This window comes from Oncorhynchus kisutch, linkage group LG18 (genome assembly GCF_002021735.2).
Source record: "Oncorhynchus kisutch isolate 150728-3 linkage group LG18, Okis_V2, whole genome shotgun sequence".
In the NCBI taxonomy this organism is placed as follows: domain Eukaryota; kingdom Metazoa; phylum Chordata; class Actinopteri; order Salmoniformes; family Salmonidae; genus Oncorhynchus; species Oncorhynchus kisutch.
In genome coordinates, this window is record NC_034191.2 from 19,698,468 (window position 1) to 19,714,337 (window position 15,870).

Consider the following 15,870-nt stretch of genomic DNA (forward strand, 5'->3'; position numbering starts at 1 on the left):
ACATTTGGCCTAACTTCTACCCAGTGGAGCACGAATATCCATTTTACAGTGCATTCAGAAAGTATTCATTCCCCTTGACTTTTTCCACATGTTGTTACATAGCACCCTTATTCTAAAATTGATTAAATCTTTTTTTAAATCATCAATCTACACAGAATACCCAATAATGACAAAGCAAAAACAGGATTTTGGAAATTGAATTGTTTTTCAACTGTCCATCCAAAGCCAATGCCTTGTCTACTAGGGCGCACAACTCTTTGCTGCTGTCACTGTTATGTGGTCACACTTAGGGAGAATCTCAACTGGTTTGCCAACTCATCCGTCCTCTCCTCAACATCTTTTGAAAAGGGTCAAAGGTAACCGAGGAGAGGAAATGTGGAAACAAATAAGCTTGTATGAAATTACTCTTTATTCACTTCTCTCCCATCACGCAAACTGTGTTTACAAGGGTGGAATCCCAAATTAAATCTGTAACAAGGTAAAAAGACATTTAGATAGTTGTGCTAGACATTTTATAGATACAATTAAAAGTAACACATCGTTATTAAATATGTGCATGTTTTTCTTCTCCGAGTAAACCACAGCTGATTCGAAGGAGGTGTGGTAGATTTCAAAACTCTTCTGAGAAGGACTCAACAGGATACTCTTGAGCTTCCTCTTCTTCTTTGGTATTATGGCATTTGCACATTTTGTTTGTGCATACTGCCACCTAATGTGCTTGGTCGATCATGTTACATTTTGTGATACAAAAATAAAGGGGGGAAAGGATAACAATTGCACCAGCAATGAACCATTAAGCATCTCCAATCCCAAATTAAATCTAGAATCAGCTTCCTATATCGCAACAAAGCATCCTTCACTCATGCTGCCAAACATACCCTCGTAAAACTGACCATCCTACCGATCCTCGACTTCGGTGATGTCATCTATAAAATAGCCTCCAACACTCTACTCAACAAACTGGATGCAGTCTATCACAGTGCCATCCGTTTTGTCACCAAAGCCCCATACACTACCCACCATTGCGACCTGTATGCTCTCGTTGATTGGCCCTCGCTTCATACTCGTCGCCAAACCCACTGGCTACAGGTTATCTACAAGTCTCTGCTAGGTAAAGACCCGCCTTATCTCAGCTCACTGGTCACCATAGCAGCACCTACTCGTAGCACGCGCTCCAGCAGGTATATCTCACTGATCACCCCCAAAGCCAATTCCTCCTTTGGTCGTCTTGCCTTCCAGTTCTCTGCTGCCCATGACTGGAACGAATTGCAAAAATCTCTGAAGCTGGAGACTCACATCTCCCTCACTAGCTTTAAGCACCAGCTGTCAGAGCATTTTATAGATCACTGCACCTGTACTTAGCCTATCTGTAAACAGCCCATCTATCTACCTACCTCCTCCCCATACTGCTATTTATTTATTTATTTTGCTCCTTTGCACCCCAGTATCTCTACCTGCACATTCATCTTCTGCCGATCTACCATTCCAGTGTTTAATTGCTATATTGTAATTACTTCGCCACCCTGGCCTATTTATTTCCTTAACTTACCTCATTTGCACTCACTGTATATAGACTTTTTTTGTTTTATTTTGTTCTACTGTATTATTGACTGTATGTTTTGTTTATTCCATGTGTAACTCTGTGTTGTTGTATGTGTCAAATTGCTGTCCCTGGGAGGGGTGCGTCACCTGAGTGGGTTGAGTCACTGATGTGATCATCCTGTCTGGGTTGGCGCCCCCCCCCCTTGGGTTGTGCCGTGGCAGAGATCTTTGTGGGCTATACTCAGCCTTGTCTCAGGATGGTAAGTTGGTGGTTGAAGATATCCCTCTAGTGGTGTGGGGGCTGTGCTTTGGCAAAGTGGGTGGGGTTATACCCTTCCTGTTTGGCCCTGTCCGGGGGTGTCCTCGGATGGGGCCAGTGTCTCCTGACCCCTCCTGTCTCAGCCTACAGTATTTATGCTGCAGTAGTTTGTGTCGGGGGGCTAGGGTCAGTTTGTTATATCTGGAGTACTTCTCCTGTCCTATTCGGTGTCCTGTGTGAATTTAAGTGTGCTCTCTCTAATTCTCTCTTTCTTTCTCTCTCTCAGAGGGGACCATGCCTCAGGACTACCTGACATGATGACTCCTTGCTGTTCCCAGTCCACCTGGCCATGCTGCTGCTCCAGTTTCAACTGTTCTGCCTTATTATTATTGGACCATGCTGGTCATTTATGAACATTTGAACATCTTGGCCATGTTCTGTTATAATCTCCACCCGGCACAGCCAGAAGAGGACTGGCCACCCCACATAGCCTAGTTCCTCTCTAGGTTTCTTCCTAGGTTTTGGCCTTTCTAGGGAGTTTTTCCTAGCCACCGTGCTTCTACACCTGCATTGCTTGCTGTTTGGGGTTTTAGGCTGGGTTTCTGTACAGCACTTTGAGATATCAGCTGATGTACGAAGGGCTATATAAATACATTTGATTTGATTTGAAATTGCTACGCTTTATCTTGGCCAGGTCGCAGTTGCAAATGAGAACTTGTTCTCAACTAGCCTACCTGGTTAAATAAAGGTGATTTTTATTTTATTTTAAATAAAATACTAAATACCACCAACAAACCCTCCACCTCTATACCACTATTAAACACCACCAACTAACCCTCCACCTCCATACCCCTATTAAACACCACCAACTGACCCTCTACCTCTATACCCCTATTAAACACCACCAACTAACCCTCCACCTCTATACCGCTATTACATACCACCAACTAACCCTCGCCCTCTATACCACTATTAAACACCACCAACTAACCCTCCACCTCTATACCCCTATTGAACACCACCAACTAACCCTCCACATCTATACCGCTATTAAACACCACCAACTAACCCTCCACCTCTATACCCCTATTGAACACCACCAACTAACCCTCCACATCTATACCACTATTAAACACCAACTAACCCTCCCCTCTATACCGCTATTAAACACCACCAACTAACCCTCCACCTCTACACCACTATTAAACACCAGCAACTAACACTCCACCTCTATACCCCTATTAAACACCACCAACTAACCCTCCACCTCTATACCGCTATTACATACCACCAACTAACCCTCCACCTCTATACCTCTATTAAACACCACCAACTAACCCTCCACCTCTATACCCCTATTAAACACCACCAACTAACCCTCCACCTCTATACCGCTATTACATACCACCAACTAACCCTCCAACTCTATACCACTATTAAACACCAACTAAACCTCCACATCTATACCTCTATTAAACACCACCAACTAACCCTCCACATCTATACCCCTATTAATAAACCAACTAACCCTCCACCTCTATACCACTATTAAACACCACCAACTAACCCTCCCCCTCTATACCACTATTAAACACCACCAACTAACCCTCCACCTCTATACCCCTATTAAACACCACCAACTAACCCTCCACCTCTATACCCCTATTAAACACCACCAACTAACCCTCCACATCTATACCGCTATTAAACACCACCAACTAACCCTCCACCTCTATACCACTATTAAACACCACCAACTAACCCTCCACCTATATACCACTATTAAACACCAACTAACCCTCCCCTCTATACCGCTATTAAACACCACCAACTAACCCTCCACCTCTATACCACTATTAAACACCAGCAACTAACCCTCCACCTCTATACCCCTATTAAACACCACCAACTAACCCTCCACCTCTATACCGCTATTACATACCACCAACTAACCCTCCACCTCTATACCTCTATTAAACACCACCAACTAACCCTCCACCTCTATACCCCTATTAAACACCACCAACTAACCCTCCACCTCTATACCGCTATTACATACCACCAACTAACCCTCCACCTCTATACCTCTATTAAACACCACCAACTAACCCTCCACCTCTATACCACTATTAAACACCAGCAACTAACCCTCCACCTCTATACCCCTATTAAACACCACCAACTAACCCTCCACCTCTATACCCCTATTAAACACCACCAACTAACCCTCCACCTCTATACCACTATTAAACACCAGCAACTAACCCTCCACCTCTATACCCCTATTAAACACCACCAACTAACCCTCCACCTCTATACCCCTATTAAACACCACCAACTAACCCTCCACCTCTATACCACTATTAAACACCACCAACTAACCCTCCACCTCTATACCGCTATTACATACCACCAACTAACCGTCCCCCTCTATACCACTATTAAACAACACCAACTAACGACTCCACCTCTATACCACTATTAAACACCACCAACTAACCCTCCACCTCTATACCACTATTAAACACCACCAACTAATGACTCCACCTCTATACCACTATTAAACACCACCAACTAACCCTCCATCTCTATACCACTATTAAACACCACCAACTAACAACTCCACCTCTATACCACTATTAAACACCACCAACTAACCCTCCACCTCTATACCACTATTAAACACCACCAACTAACGACTCCACCTCTATACCACTATTAAACACCACCAACTAACCCTCCACCTCTATACCCCTATTAAACACCACCAACTAACCCTCCCCCTCTATACCACTATTAAACACCACCAACTAACCCTCCACATCTATACCACTATTAAACACCACCAACTAACCCTCCACATCTATACCCCTATTAAACACCAACTAACCCTCCCCTCTATACCGCTATTAAACACCACCAACTAACCCTCCACCTCTATACCACTATTAAACACCAGCAACTAACCCTCCACCTCTATACCCCTATTAAACACCACCAACTAACCCTCCACCTCTATACCGCTATTACATACCACCAACTAACCCTCCACCTCTATACCTCTATTAAACACCACCAACTAACCCTCCACCTCTATACCCCTATTAAACACCACCAACTAACCCTCCACCTCTATACCGCTATTACATACCACCAACTAACCCTCCACCTCTATACCTCTATTAAACACCACCAACTAACCCTCCACCTCTATACCACTATTAAACACCAGCAACTAACCCTCCACCTCTATACCCCTATTAAACACCACCAACTAACCCTCCACCTCTATACCCCTATTAAACACCACCAACTAACCCTCCACCTCTATACCACTATTAAACACCAGCAACTAACCCTCCACCTCTATACCCCTATTAAACACCACCAACTAACCCTCCACCTCTATACCCCTATTAAACACCACCAACTAACCCTCCACCTCTATACCACTATTAAACACCACCAACTAACCCTCCACCTCTATACCGCTATTACATACCACCAACTAACCGTCCCCCTCTATACCACTATTAAACAACACCAACTAACGACTCCACCTCTATACCACTATTAAACACCACCAACTAACCCTCCACCTCTATACCTCTATTAAACACCACCAACTAACGACTCCACCTCTATACCGCTATTAAAACCACCAACTAACCGTCCCCCTCTATACCACTATTAAACAACACCAACTAACGACTCCACCTCTATACCACTATTAAACACCACCAACTAACCCTCCACCTCTATACCACTATTAAACACCACCAACTAACGACTCCACCTCTATACCACTATTAAACACCACCAACTAACCCTCCACCTCTATACCACTATTAAACACCACCAACTAACGACTCCACCTCTATTCCACTATTAAACACCACCAACTAACCCTCCACCTCTATACCACTATTAAACACCACCAACTAACGACTCCACCTCTATACCACTATTAAACACCACCAACTAACCCTCCACCTCTAAACCCCTATTAAACACCACCAACTAACCCTCCCCCTCTATACCACTATTAAACACCACCAACTAACCCTCCACATCTATACCACTATTAAACACCACCAACTAACCCTCCACATCTATACCCCTATTAAACACCAACTAACCCTCCACCTCTATACCACTATTAAACACCACCAACTAACCCTCCACCTATATACCACTATTAAACACCACCAACTAACCCTCCACCTCTATACCCCTATTAAACACCACCAACTAACCCTCCACCTCTATACCACTATTAAACACCACCAACTAACCCTCCACCTCTAGACCGCTATTAAACACCACCAACTAACCCTCCACCTCTATACCGCTATTAAACATCAAACTAACGACTCCACCTCTATACCACTATTAAACACCACCAACTAACCCTCCACCTCTATACCACTATTAAACACCACCAACTAGCGCTCCCCCTCTATACCACTATTAAACACCACCAACTAACGACTCCATCTCTATACCAATATTAAACACCACCAACTAACGACTCCACCTCTATACCACTATTAAACACCACCAACTAACCCTCCACATCTATACCGCTATTAAACACCACCAACTAACCCTCCACCTCTATACCGCTATTAAACACCACCAACTAACCCTCCACCTCTATACCGCTATTAAACACCACCAACTAACCCTCCACCTCTATACCACTATTAAACACCACCAACTAGCGCTCCCCCTCTATACCACTATTAAACACCACCAACTAGCACTCCCCCTCTATACCACTATTAAACACCACCAACTAATGACTCCACCTCTATACCACTATTAAACACCACCAACTAACCCTCCACCTCTATACCACTATTAAACACCACCAACTAACGACTCCACCTCTATACCACTATTAAACACCACCAACTAACCCTCCACCTCTATACCACTATTAAACACCACCAACTAACGACTCCACCTCTATACCACTATTAAACACCACCAACTAACCCTCCACCTCTATACCACTATTAAACACCACAAACTAACGACTACACCTCTATACCACTATTAAACACCACCAACTAACCCTCCACCTCTATACCTCTATTAAACACCACCAACTAACCGTCCACCTCTATACCACTATTAAACACCACCAACTAACCCTCCCCCTCTATACCACTATTAAACACCACCAACTAACCCTCCACCTCTATACCACTATTAAACACCACCAACTAACCGTCCACCTCTATACCGCTATTAATCACCACCAACTAACCCTCCACCTCTATACCACTATTAAACACCACCAACTAACCCTCCACCTCTATACCACTATTACATACCACCAACTAACCCTCCACCTCTATACCACTATTAAACACCAACTAACCCTCCCCCTCTATACCACTATTAAACACCACCAACTAACCCTCCACCTCTATACCACTATTAAACACCACCAACTAACCCTCCACCTCTATACCACTATTAAACACCACCAACTAACGACTCCACCTCTATACCACTATTAAACACCACCAACTAACCCTCCACCTCTATACCCCTATTAAACACCACCAACTAACCCTCCACCTCTATACCACTATTTCATACCAACTAACCCTCCATCTGTAGACCACTATTTAATCAAATAAAAATCACCACCCCGTTCCACTACTTTGACCCTAACTGATCCTACACCAAGCCAATGGCTTGAAAGGACGGGACTCTTTCGTTCAACACACCTTGTAACTCTTCTGCAGTAAAAACTTGTACACCCAAGTTCTTCTCTGCAACTGCCACCACAACATATTTTATATGATTTACCTTCCATTTCTGCGGTACAGTTGATAACCATGGTAATGAATGCTCAGATGCCAACCTTACTGAAGCACAAATTTGTATCACTATGTATCAGCCTAGGCCTACTGCTCACCCTTGACCCATCATCCTCTTCTTTCTTCACTGCCTCAGCATACAACACCTTCTGTTCTACTCTGACCCTGGCAACCTCAACCTGTCTCTCGCACCAGGCACTTCTGATCCCCAGCAACATGGGCACCCCCACAATTGACAAAGTTTTTCCACAGATACTGCACATTCCTTTGTCCCATGCCCTCATACACACTTCTCACATCTTGGAATCTCCCTCCTACACACTGTTTCAACATGACCATAAGCTTGGCATCTGAAACACCTTAGTGGGTTCGGCACAAATGCTCTCGGGATAACTGACATATGCTAACATGACTTTATCAGGTAAAGGCTGCTTCAAATCTCAAAAGGACAATGTCTTCTCAGTTTCAACACCGGGTCTGGGTCACACCAAACTGTGGGCGTCACAGACACAGGGAATTTTTTATTTCATCCACCTCAACGCCACCCCGGTAAGGCTCGGACTCAGAGGTCTTCACCACACCTGCCACCACAGGTAATTAATTCTCACTCGGTCAGGTTCAATTTCTGAGCCATCAGAGACAGAAGGATACATTTTGTACTTCAACATCTTCTCCCTCGCTGTCCATAATCACGTCTATCTGTTCACCATGCTCATGCCGTGCCTTCGTCCGCTATACTGCTTTCGGGAACACACACAAAGATGGCCTTTCTTCAATACCCATCTTATCTCAATTTACTAGTCTGCCTATCTCTATCCTGTCCATGCTCACAAAACTTTAGTTCACATGACTCTTGTGCTTCATTGGCAGAATGAGGCGAGGATGCTCCTCCATTCGCCTGCTAATTAATTGACACTCTCCTCAACCACTAGATCACTTGAGTCGTTTCCAGGTCACGGAGGAGAGGGGATGAAGGAGTCGAGGAGAATACTGTCTTTTTCGCAAATGAGAATCTCCCAGTCGAATGCACATCAAAGGTACTTTTCAATAATAGAAGGTACCCTTTACATAATATGAATTTACTTTATAGAAAGTAAAAATATAGTTTTGTATATTTGATTGAGACAACAGAAAGGATGTTTATTTAAAAAATAAAAAGTATTGGAAACAAACAGAGTTTAATGCCTATCAAAACATGGGTTTGAGTGGCTAAATTAAAGTCAGTGACTTGGAGTGTAACTTTCCAATCTTAAATTGAACATGCAAAATCACCAATAACATGAATTCAAACTGAAATGTACTCCATAATAATATACACATTTGACATTCAGGGTCATTTAAAAAAAGGTAGCAAATAATCTAGAAAGGATAATTAAACACAATGGAAATGTCTCATTGGCAGAACACTATATTATGGACCATAATAAAAGTAAAATCAAATGCAAACATTTAAAAGAAATAGCATCATAATATGTCCACAAATACAAGTCTTTGAGTATGACAGTGTGTATGTTGTTTGTGTGCAAGTGTGGTATAGGTGTGCTTGCATGTGAGCAAGGAAGTGTGTGCTGTGTATATTAAATATGTATTGTTTTGAAGCTCGGAAGTCACATTCCAGTGAAAGGGATATCTGCAGGCAGGAAAGGCTCAAGGCTGATTGACCTGGCCGATGAAGAGGATTGTACCTGAGGACCAAGGAAACAACAAGTAATTCTACAGAAAATAGAAGAAATTGAACATAGTCAACATATCAGTAAGAAAGAAAAACAAAGACAGAATATGACCAGAGATCAGAATTTGACCTGACATGCGTCCCGATTTATGTAATGTCAATTACACAACAACTAGTGATCTTTGCCAAAGAGGATGCCAGTCTTTTGAAGCCATTAGAGTATATTCTAAAAGTAATAGAAAAATGAGAGATTGACAGAGAGACAGCATGCTGTACCTGTTGGGTTGTGCCGAATGAGGAAGAGGAAGGGTCGGTCTACGATGATCCAAGGTGGAGAAGACCTGGCCATTAAGATGGCAGCTGGAGAAAAAATTTGAAATACAAATGAAAACACTTACGTCTTCAACCTGCCTGATCTCTAATATTCAGAGAGAATATCCACACAGAATCTAAATCCAATTCACACACACTAAACTAAATACAAACAGAAACAAACCAACAACCACTCACTCGTAACAGCTGCTGCTTTAGTTCCATCCTCATTGATCTCGATCTTGGCCTTCTGTAGAGCTTTAGATATATACACAGGCTCTGTACCTAAGGGAAAAGTTGGATGACAAAATATTAGTGCTGTAAAGTTCCATTGATTAAAAACAATGTCCCACTAGGTGGCGGTAAAGGACAACCCAATTATTATGCACACTAATTCTGATCCATAATTTAAGGAAGCCTGCAGAAGATGTTAGTAGTAAAGAACATCTTATGCTTTATCGGCACTTCACACCGGACAGTTAGTCATGAATCATGGCTATTTGGAGATCTCACTGCAGTAAACAGTCCACAATCCTTTCATATATTAGCTCCAGTCATTGTTGTGTCAAGTCAGACAGACCAATGATTGATACACTGTCAGAAAGAAGACATTACAGTTCTATGTGATATTTGATTTATGATCCCAGTGCCACTCACTGAGGTGTCTGAAGTCAGCTTTGCCCTCATCAAATAGGATTGTTATCCCCAGGGCTGAGAGGGAGGCTTGCAGGTCCACTTCAGCCTCAGCAGTAAACCTACACACACACACACACACACACACACACACAGAGCCTTTCCTTCAACAATTAGTGAAGACTTTTCATACACATAACAAATAGAAAGATTGCACAATGTTGTACCTAGGAGTTAGTCATTTATGTGTGAAAATTGATGAGTGTTAGCAGGTGACAGGAAGTGCTTCCTGCCAATAAAAGAGCTAGGAGTGGGTGTGTCTTGTCTTTGACCTGTCCCTGCAACAATACCTGGAAGTTACCTGGTCATTGGGATGCAACATTACAGACACGCTTCTCTGTCATGTAGTGGGCAATAACGTCAGCTCTATACAATATATTTTTTACCTGCAATGTGTTTAGCACATTGCACCCTCCTGTACAGGATTCTGGGTAAGGGTTTTTGAACCAGTGAGTGGGTTGTGTTTGGGTCTTACTTGGGCAGCAGCAGGCGGACCTTCCTCTGGTGCAACAGCTTGGTCCAGCTCTGTACCGTGGCTGTGCTGATGTGAGCGATGACATCACCTAGGGGCGTGTCCTCCTCAGATGGCAGGGCGATCAGCATGCTTATGCTGTTGCCGTGATACGGTAGTTCGATGACCTTATAATTCAGCCCTTGGGGTGTGCTGGCCAGACCTAGGAGATGAGGGGTCAGGGGTGAGGGGTATCCATACCGTAGGCTAAGAAGTGTTACTGTATTCATGGTCCACCTGAAATTCTGACATTAAATCAACACCTTTGAGGATAGTCATCTTGTGAATAAATACTATATCTCTCATCTATAGTGACATTAATATGTTTGTTTTCTAGTCTAGTTTGGCTTTAGTTGCATAATGAGAAGGATGGAGTTTGTTGGTTCCCAGAAAAATCTGTGGTGGGATGTGGCAAGACAAAGATGCCAAAACCACAGTGATACCGATCCAACAACACAATCATTGACAGGACTATATACAGTCATACTGTGAAACAGCCATAAAACAAGTCATCAAAGCTGAACTCCACATGTTGTGCTGAACTCCACATGTTGTCATAAAGCAACAATGTTTCCCATTATTCACAAATATCAAAAGTGACTTAATCTGTCATTTATGTCTGAGAAGTATACTTGCCTAATGTGTTGTTCTGTAACATTTTCTCTGTAAATAGAGGATGGAAATTATTCCATTATTATTATTTACTGCAGTAATTTTATTCAAGAGGTTTTCCCAATTTATTCTCAGAAATTAACTAGGCACGTCAGGGAAATAATCCTAGACCGTCCAGAGTAGCTATTCTGTGCTAAAACTATAAGGCATTGATAAATACCCAACTCGACTACTCTTAGGCCGACATGACAAACTCACGTCACATAAATGGCTAAACTACAGTCAAGATGGAATTATGTGGTCTACAGCAGACAGTATATCATTTCACACACAGGTCAGAATATTAGCCCAGTGAGCAGGACAGAATATTAGCCCAGTGAGCAGGTCAGAATATTAGCCCAGTGAGCAGGTCAGAATATTAGCCCAGTGAGCAGGTCAGAATATTAGCCCAGTGAGCAGGTCAGAATATTAGCCCAGTGAGCAGGTCAGAATATTAGCCCAGTGAGCAGGTCAGAATATTAGCCCAGTGAGCAGGACAGAATATTAGCCCAGTGAGCAGGACAGAAGGGTTCAGAGTGGTGTCTTAGGGCTCAGAGCAGAACTCACCAATTTTGAAGACCGACAGCTGGGACATCATGGGGACCTTGTATGAATTGCCGTCTCCTGCGTTGAAGGTTCTCATCTTGGTGTTTTCTGTCTGGAAGCGGGACTTCCACAGGCCTTTAAAGTAGATGGCGTTGACGGCCACCAGGCGGGTCAAAGCGCCATCCAACATGTCTGCCTTGACCAGAGTGGGGATGTGGCCTGTAAATGAGAACACAACAGTCAGAAAAATGTATCATTCCAACACCGGTGACACACTGACCAAAATAAACCTTCAAGTTAGTGACTTCTATTTAATGTAAAATCATCACAAGACCTAGTTAAATCAAATCTGGTTCTACATGAATGTAGCTTAATTACATACCATTAGAGATCTACGGTCATGTTTTAATTGACTGTCCAACAGTAACTTTGAATCCAGTTGGAGTCTCACCTTTGGTCTTGTTGTTGACCCAGATGTTGATTGTGGCTGCAGCCGCCTGGGTGTCAATGAAATCCAAGGTCCGGCTCTCACACTGGAAGTTGGCCCTGTTGGAGGACATGAAAGCCTCCTCCATAGGGAAGCCCTGCTGGGAGAACATAGCGTTGGCGATAGTCACAATGTCCTGGTTGGACTTGGCCGTCAGCATCTTGTGGAGCTTTTTCAACATCTTATAAGGGCCTGGAAAGAAGAATTGGGGAATTTTAATGAGATATGTTGTGATTCTCTGAAAGCAGTGTCGTTCCTCAGGGAAGGAGTATGACTGGAAGTAAACAGGTACAGTAGCATACGCTCGTGTACCTGTAGACTTCCAGTCATTGCGTTAAACTAGTTAGCATTGGCTCACAAAACTACCACGCAGAGACATAAAAATGGTATCCATGAGTTCATCGGACTGTGGGCAAGTAGAAAAGTGGCTTAATTTCCAGAATCTCACAGTATCCCTTTAATGAGAGACACTGGATGAGGCTATGAAAGGACTAGTATTAAGGGAGTCTTACCATTCTTCTTGTAGCGGAGTGCTGTGAGGAGCTGCCTGCGGGTCTCTCCGTGGGCGCCTGGCAGCAGCATACCCAGGATGGATGCCACGCCATGGGGGGAGAGCACCACGTTCTCCTGGGGTCTGGAGCGGGCCACCTGCTGGAACACCTGGAGACCCAGGTCGGAGCCACGTTCGCCATAGGATGGGGTGGAGGGGGCCTGGGAGATCACCCCCCGGTGGCCACCCAGGGTCACCAGCACACACATGCACAGTAACGAGGGGAGGCCCATCTCAGGTCTCACTCACTGATTGATTGACCCACCTGGAAGAGGGGGAGAGAGAGTAATGGAAGTCATTTGCATGTAGGATTATGACTCACTGTTGTTCACCACAATCCAAACAGAGAGCAGTCTAGCATGTCCTTCTTCCTTATGGTTTTGACAGGAGCTACAAGGTCCTGTGCCCCTATGGCACTGGCTTCAGTATCACCATTGTCAAGTGAAGTGTTAGTCATGCTGTCTAAACATGACTAATAGACACTGTCAGGCCCCAAGACCAGCACCAAGTAGTGCACTACTTATCCTGTTATTGGCACCTTATTGCCAGTCTCTCTATAGCTCATATAAAGTCAGATAACATTTTTAGGAGACCACATTAGCTCTAGCCTCCTTTCTGTGGAAATACTGGCTTTATGAATTCAATTATGCAACAGCTTGCAATAAAACCCAGACAGCCATTGTCTCAGTGCAGAATGAGAAACAGATGTGGTGGGTTAATTATATTCTAAAAAAAATAGTGGTCTAAGGCACTACATCTCAGTGCTAGAGGTGTCACTACAGTCCCTGGTTTGATTCCCGGCTGTATCACAACCGGCCGTGATTGGAAATCCCATAGGGCGGTGCACAATTGGCCCAGCATTGTCTGGGTCAGGGTTTGGCCAGGGTAGACTGTCATTGTAAATAAGAATTTGTTCTTAACTGACTTGCCTAATTAAATATAGGTTAAATAAAAATAATTAAAACAATTGTAAAGAGTTTGTCTCTGCACAATGGCCTACAGTAGATCAACTAAGGTACCATGCTAATCTTTGGAATTCTCTGATGTTCCTTGGGATCTTTAATCCTCTTCACAGTTACTTTATTCTCAAACTGTTAGTAAAATAAAAAAGGAGGCTACTGACAGATACAGGACAAGATAACCCAACACCAAGCCCAATCTTGACCAGGAACTATCAACAACACTCAGTCATAGCCTCCTGCAGCAGAGGAATTTAAGGGTGGTGACAACACACCCCTGCCTCTCCTCCACAAGTTAATTAAACTAACTCCAGTTCAGACATGTACAGACTGTAAACTCCTTCAGAGCTCTGTGTGTGTTGGCTAGGAAAATGTAGGCTAAATCCTGCCCTACTGTAGGCTATTCAAAACAATTGGTTACAAAAATGAAGGATGCTAGTCTGAAAATTTGATTAAAGAAATGAGATGACAAGCAGCCTACTAAATCACCTTGACATTTACTTTGAGAAACACTATCCATGACTGAAACAAAAAAACAAGTATAATTCTGTATTTCAGTTATGGAAATGGATGTAGGCTTTGCTAACAGTACAGTAACCGTGAAGTCTAGAGAATGAGGATATGACCCAAGTGTTGACCAATAATGATCATTGTTTACAAAGTAGCTAATTAGAATACATCCACTTTGAAGAGTCGCACTAGAAGTTGAATCCATCCTGGCTGGCAACAATGTAGCCTCACATCACTCATCTCTCACTAACTATACAAAGAACATAATACGTAGGCTAGCCTGAAACATAGTTACATTGCCATATCCTGCATACATTTTTAAAGTGTATACCGCGTCTCCATGTGGAGATAGTAGATCCTTACTTGAATAGTTTGGATTTAAACGGTCCAAAAACGTTATTTGAGCATACAACGCCTCCGGTTAGTAACTCAATACAAGTACAACACCAGCCTCTAGAGTTACCAGAAGAGTGAATAGCAAGGCACAAGGTCTCCTTCGATGTTTGTCCCAAAGGTAAAGATTCTGTCTGACACTTAGATTATAATATGGAGGGTTTTGGTGAGTTGAACTCCGCCCTCCCGACAGTGAAACTCGATTCGGGAAAAAAACAGCGCAGAAAGTGACAACTTGCAAGTGTTTAATACTACTACTAAATTAGTAGCCTGCTGTCAACAGGAAGTGACAAAGAACATGTCGCGCAACATCGAAAAGTCCTTGTTATTTAACGGTTAAAAATAACTTTCTTATAACTGTTAGCCACCATTTGTGATTTAAAATGGTTCATGTATTTCATTTAGCTTTGTGTATGTGATAGGTGGTGGGTGCCCTATTTAAAAAATGTGCTTAATTGCCTTTACTCATTTTTGTTAATGCACACCCAAGGGAGTGGTGTGTTCTCACCCAGCAATGACATTTCAGACCCAGAAGAGCGTGTTTGTAACATAAAGTTATAAGTAGCCAACTCAAACTTCACCTCTCCCCCACTCAATATGGAGACATTGGAAGACAGCTTGTATTGTAAGTCAATTTCCCCCCGTGGCCCCTGTATGGGTCCCCCAGATAACTGTTGGCAGGACAAAAGGACCACCCAGTGCCTCTATTCACCTGTGTGCTGCCCAAACACACACACACAAACACACATACAGGAGGGGCCCTACCCTGGCTCAGTTATACCCCCTCCACCATAATAAAAACACATGATTCTTTAAGTGTTAGTGAATGTATGGGGAATTGAGTTACAGGAGATTAAATAAGAGGGAAGGTACATGTAATCAAGAGGCAGTGTGCTCAATAAGGGGAGGGGGAGTATGAGGTTATGAAAGCAGGTGAGGGAGGCATGT

At 43.2% G+C, this 15,870-nt stretch overlaps 1 protein-coding gene across 3 annotated transcripts; it reads right to left on the minus strand.

Annotated features, from left to right (window-relative positions):
• Positions 1 to 8,752: 8,752 nt before the first annotated feature.
• On the minus strand, positions 8,753 to 15,216 carry LOC109882818 (glia-derived nexin-like). 3 transcript variants are annotated; one of them, XM_020474902.2, is made up of 9 exons: positions 14,893 to 15,216; positions 13,023 to 13,325; positions 12,475 to 12,702; positions 12,045 to 12,242; positions 10,791 to 10,989; positions 10,280 to 10,377; positions 9,821 to 9,907; positions 9,587 to 9,670; positions 8,753 to 9,323 (listed from the first exon to the last, which is right to left on the minus strand). In XM_020474902.2, exons 2-9 carry the CDS (start codon positions 13,291 to 13,293, stop codon positions 9,286 to 9,288), a joined length of 1,203 nt encoding a protein of 400 aa, XP_020330491.1. In that variant the 5' UTR covers positions 13,294 to 13,325; positions 14,893 to 15,216; the 3' UTR covers positions 8,753 to 9,285. The 3 variants fall into 3 exon arrangements, with proteins under 3 accessions (XP_020330491.1, XP_020330492.1, XP_031651359.1); XM_020474903.2 differs by having other exon boundaries at positions 14,993 to 15,198; XM_031795499.1 differs by having other exon boundaries at positions 14,844 to 15,193.
• Between the last annotated feature and the right edge of the window lie 654 nt (positions 15,217 to 15,870).

What these genes read in the sequence shown, in the direction of transcription:
- LOC109882818 (XM_020474902.2), bottom strand. Translation starts at nt 13,293, where the DNA reads ATGGGCCTCCCCTCGTTACTGTGCATGTGTGTGCTGGTGACCCTGGGT. An exon ending in GCTGTCGGTCTTCAAAATTG is followed by an intron (nt 10,990 to 12,044) that starts GTGAGTTCTGCT and finishes CTCATCTCCTAG; the next exon opens with GTCTGGCCAGCACACCCCAA. An exon ending in CATTCGGCACAACCCAACAG is followed by an intron (nt 9,324 to 9,586) that starts GTACAGCATGCT and finishes CTTGGTCCTCAG; the next exon opens with GTACAATCCTCTTCATCGGC.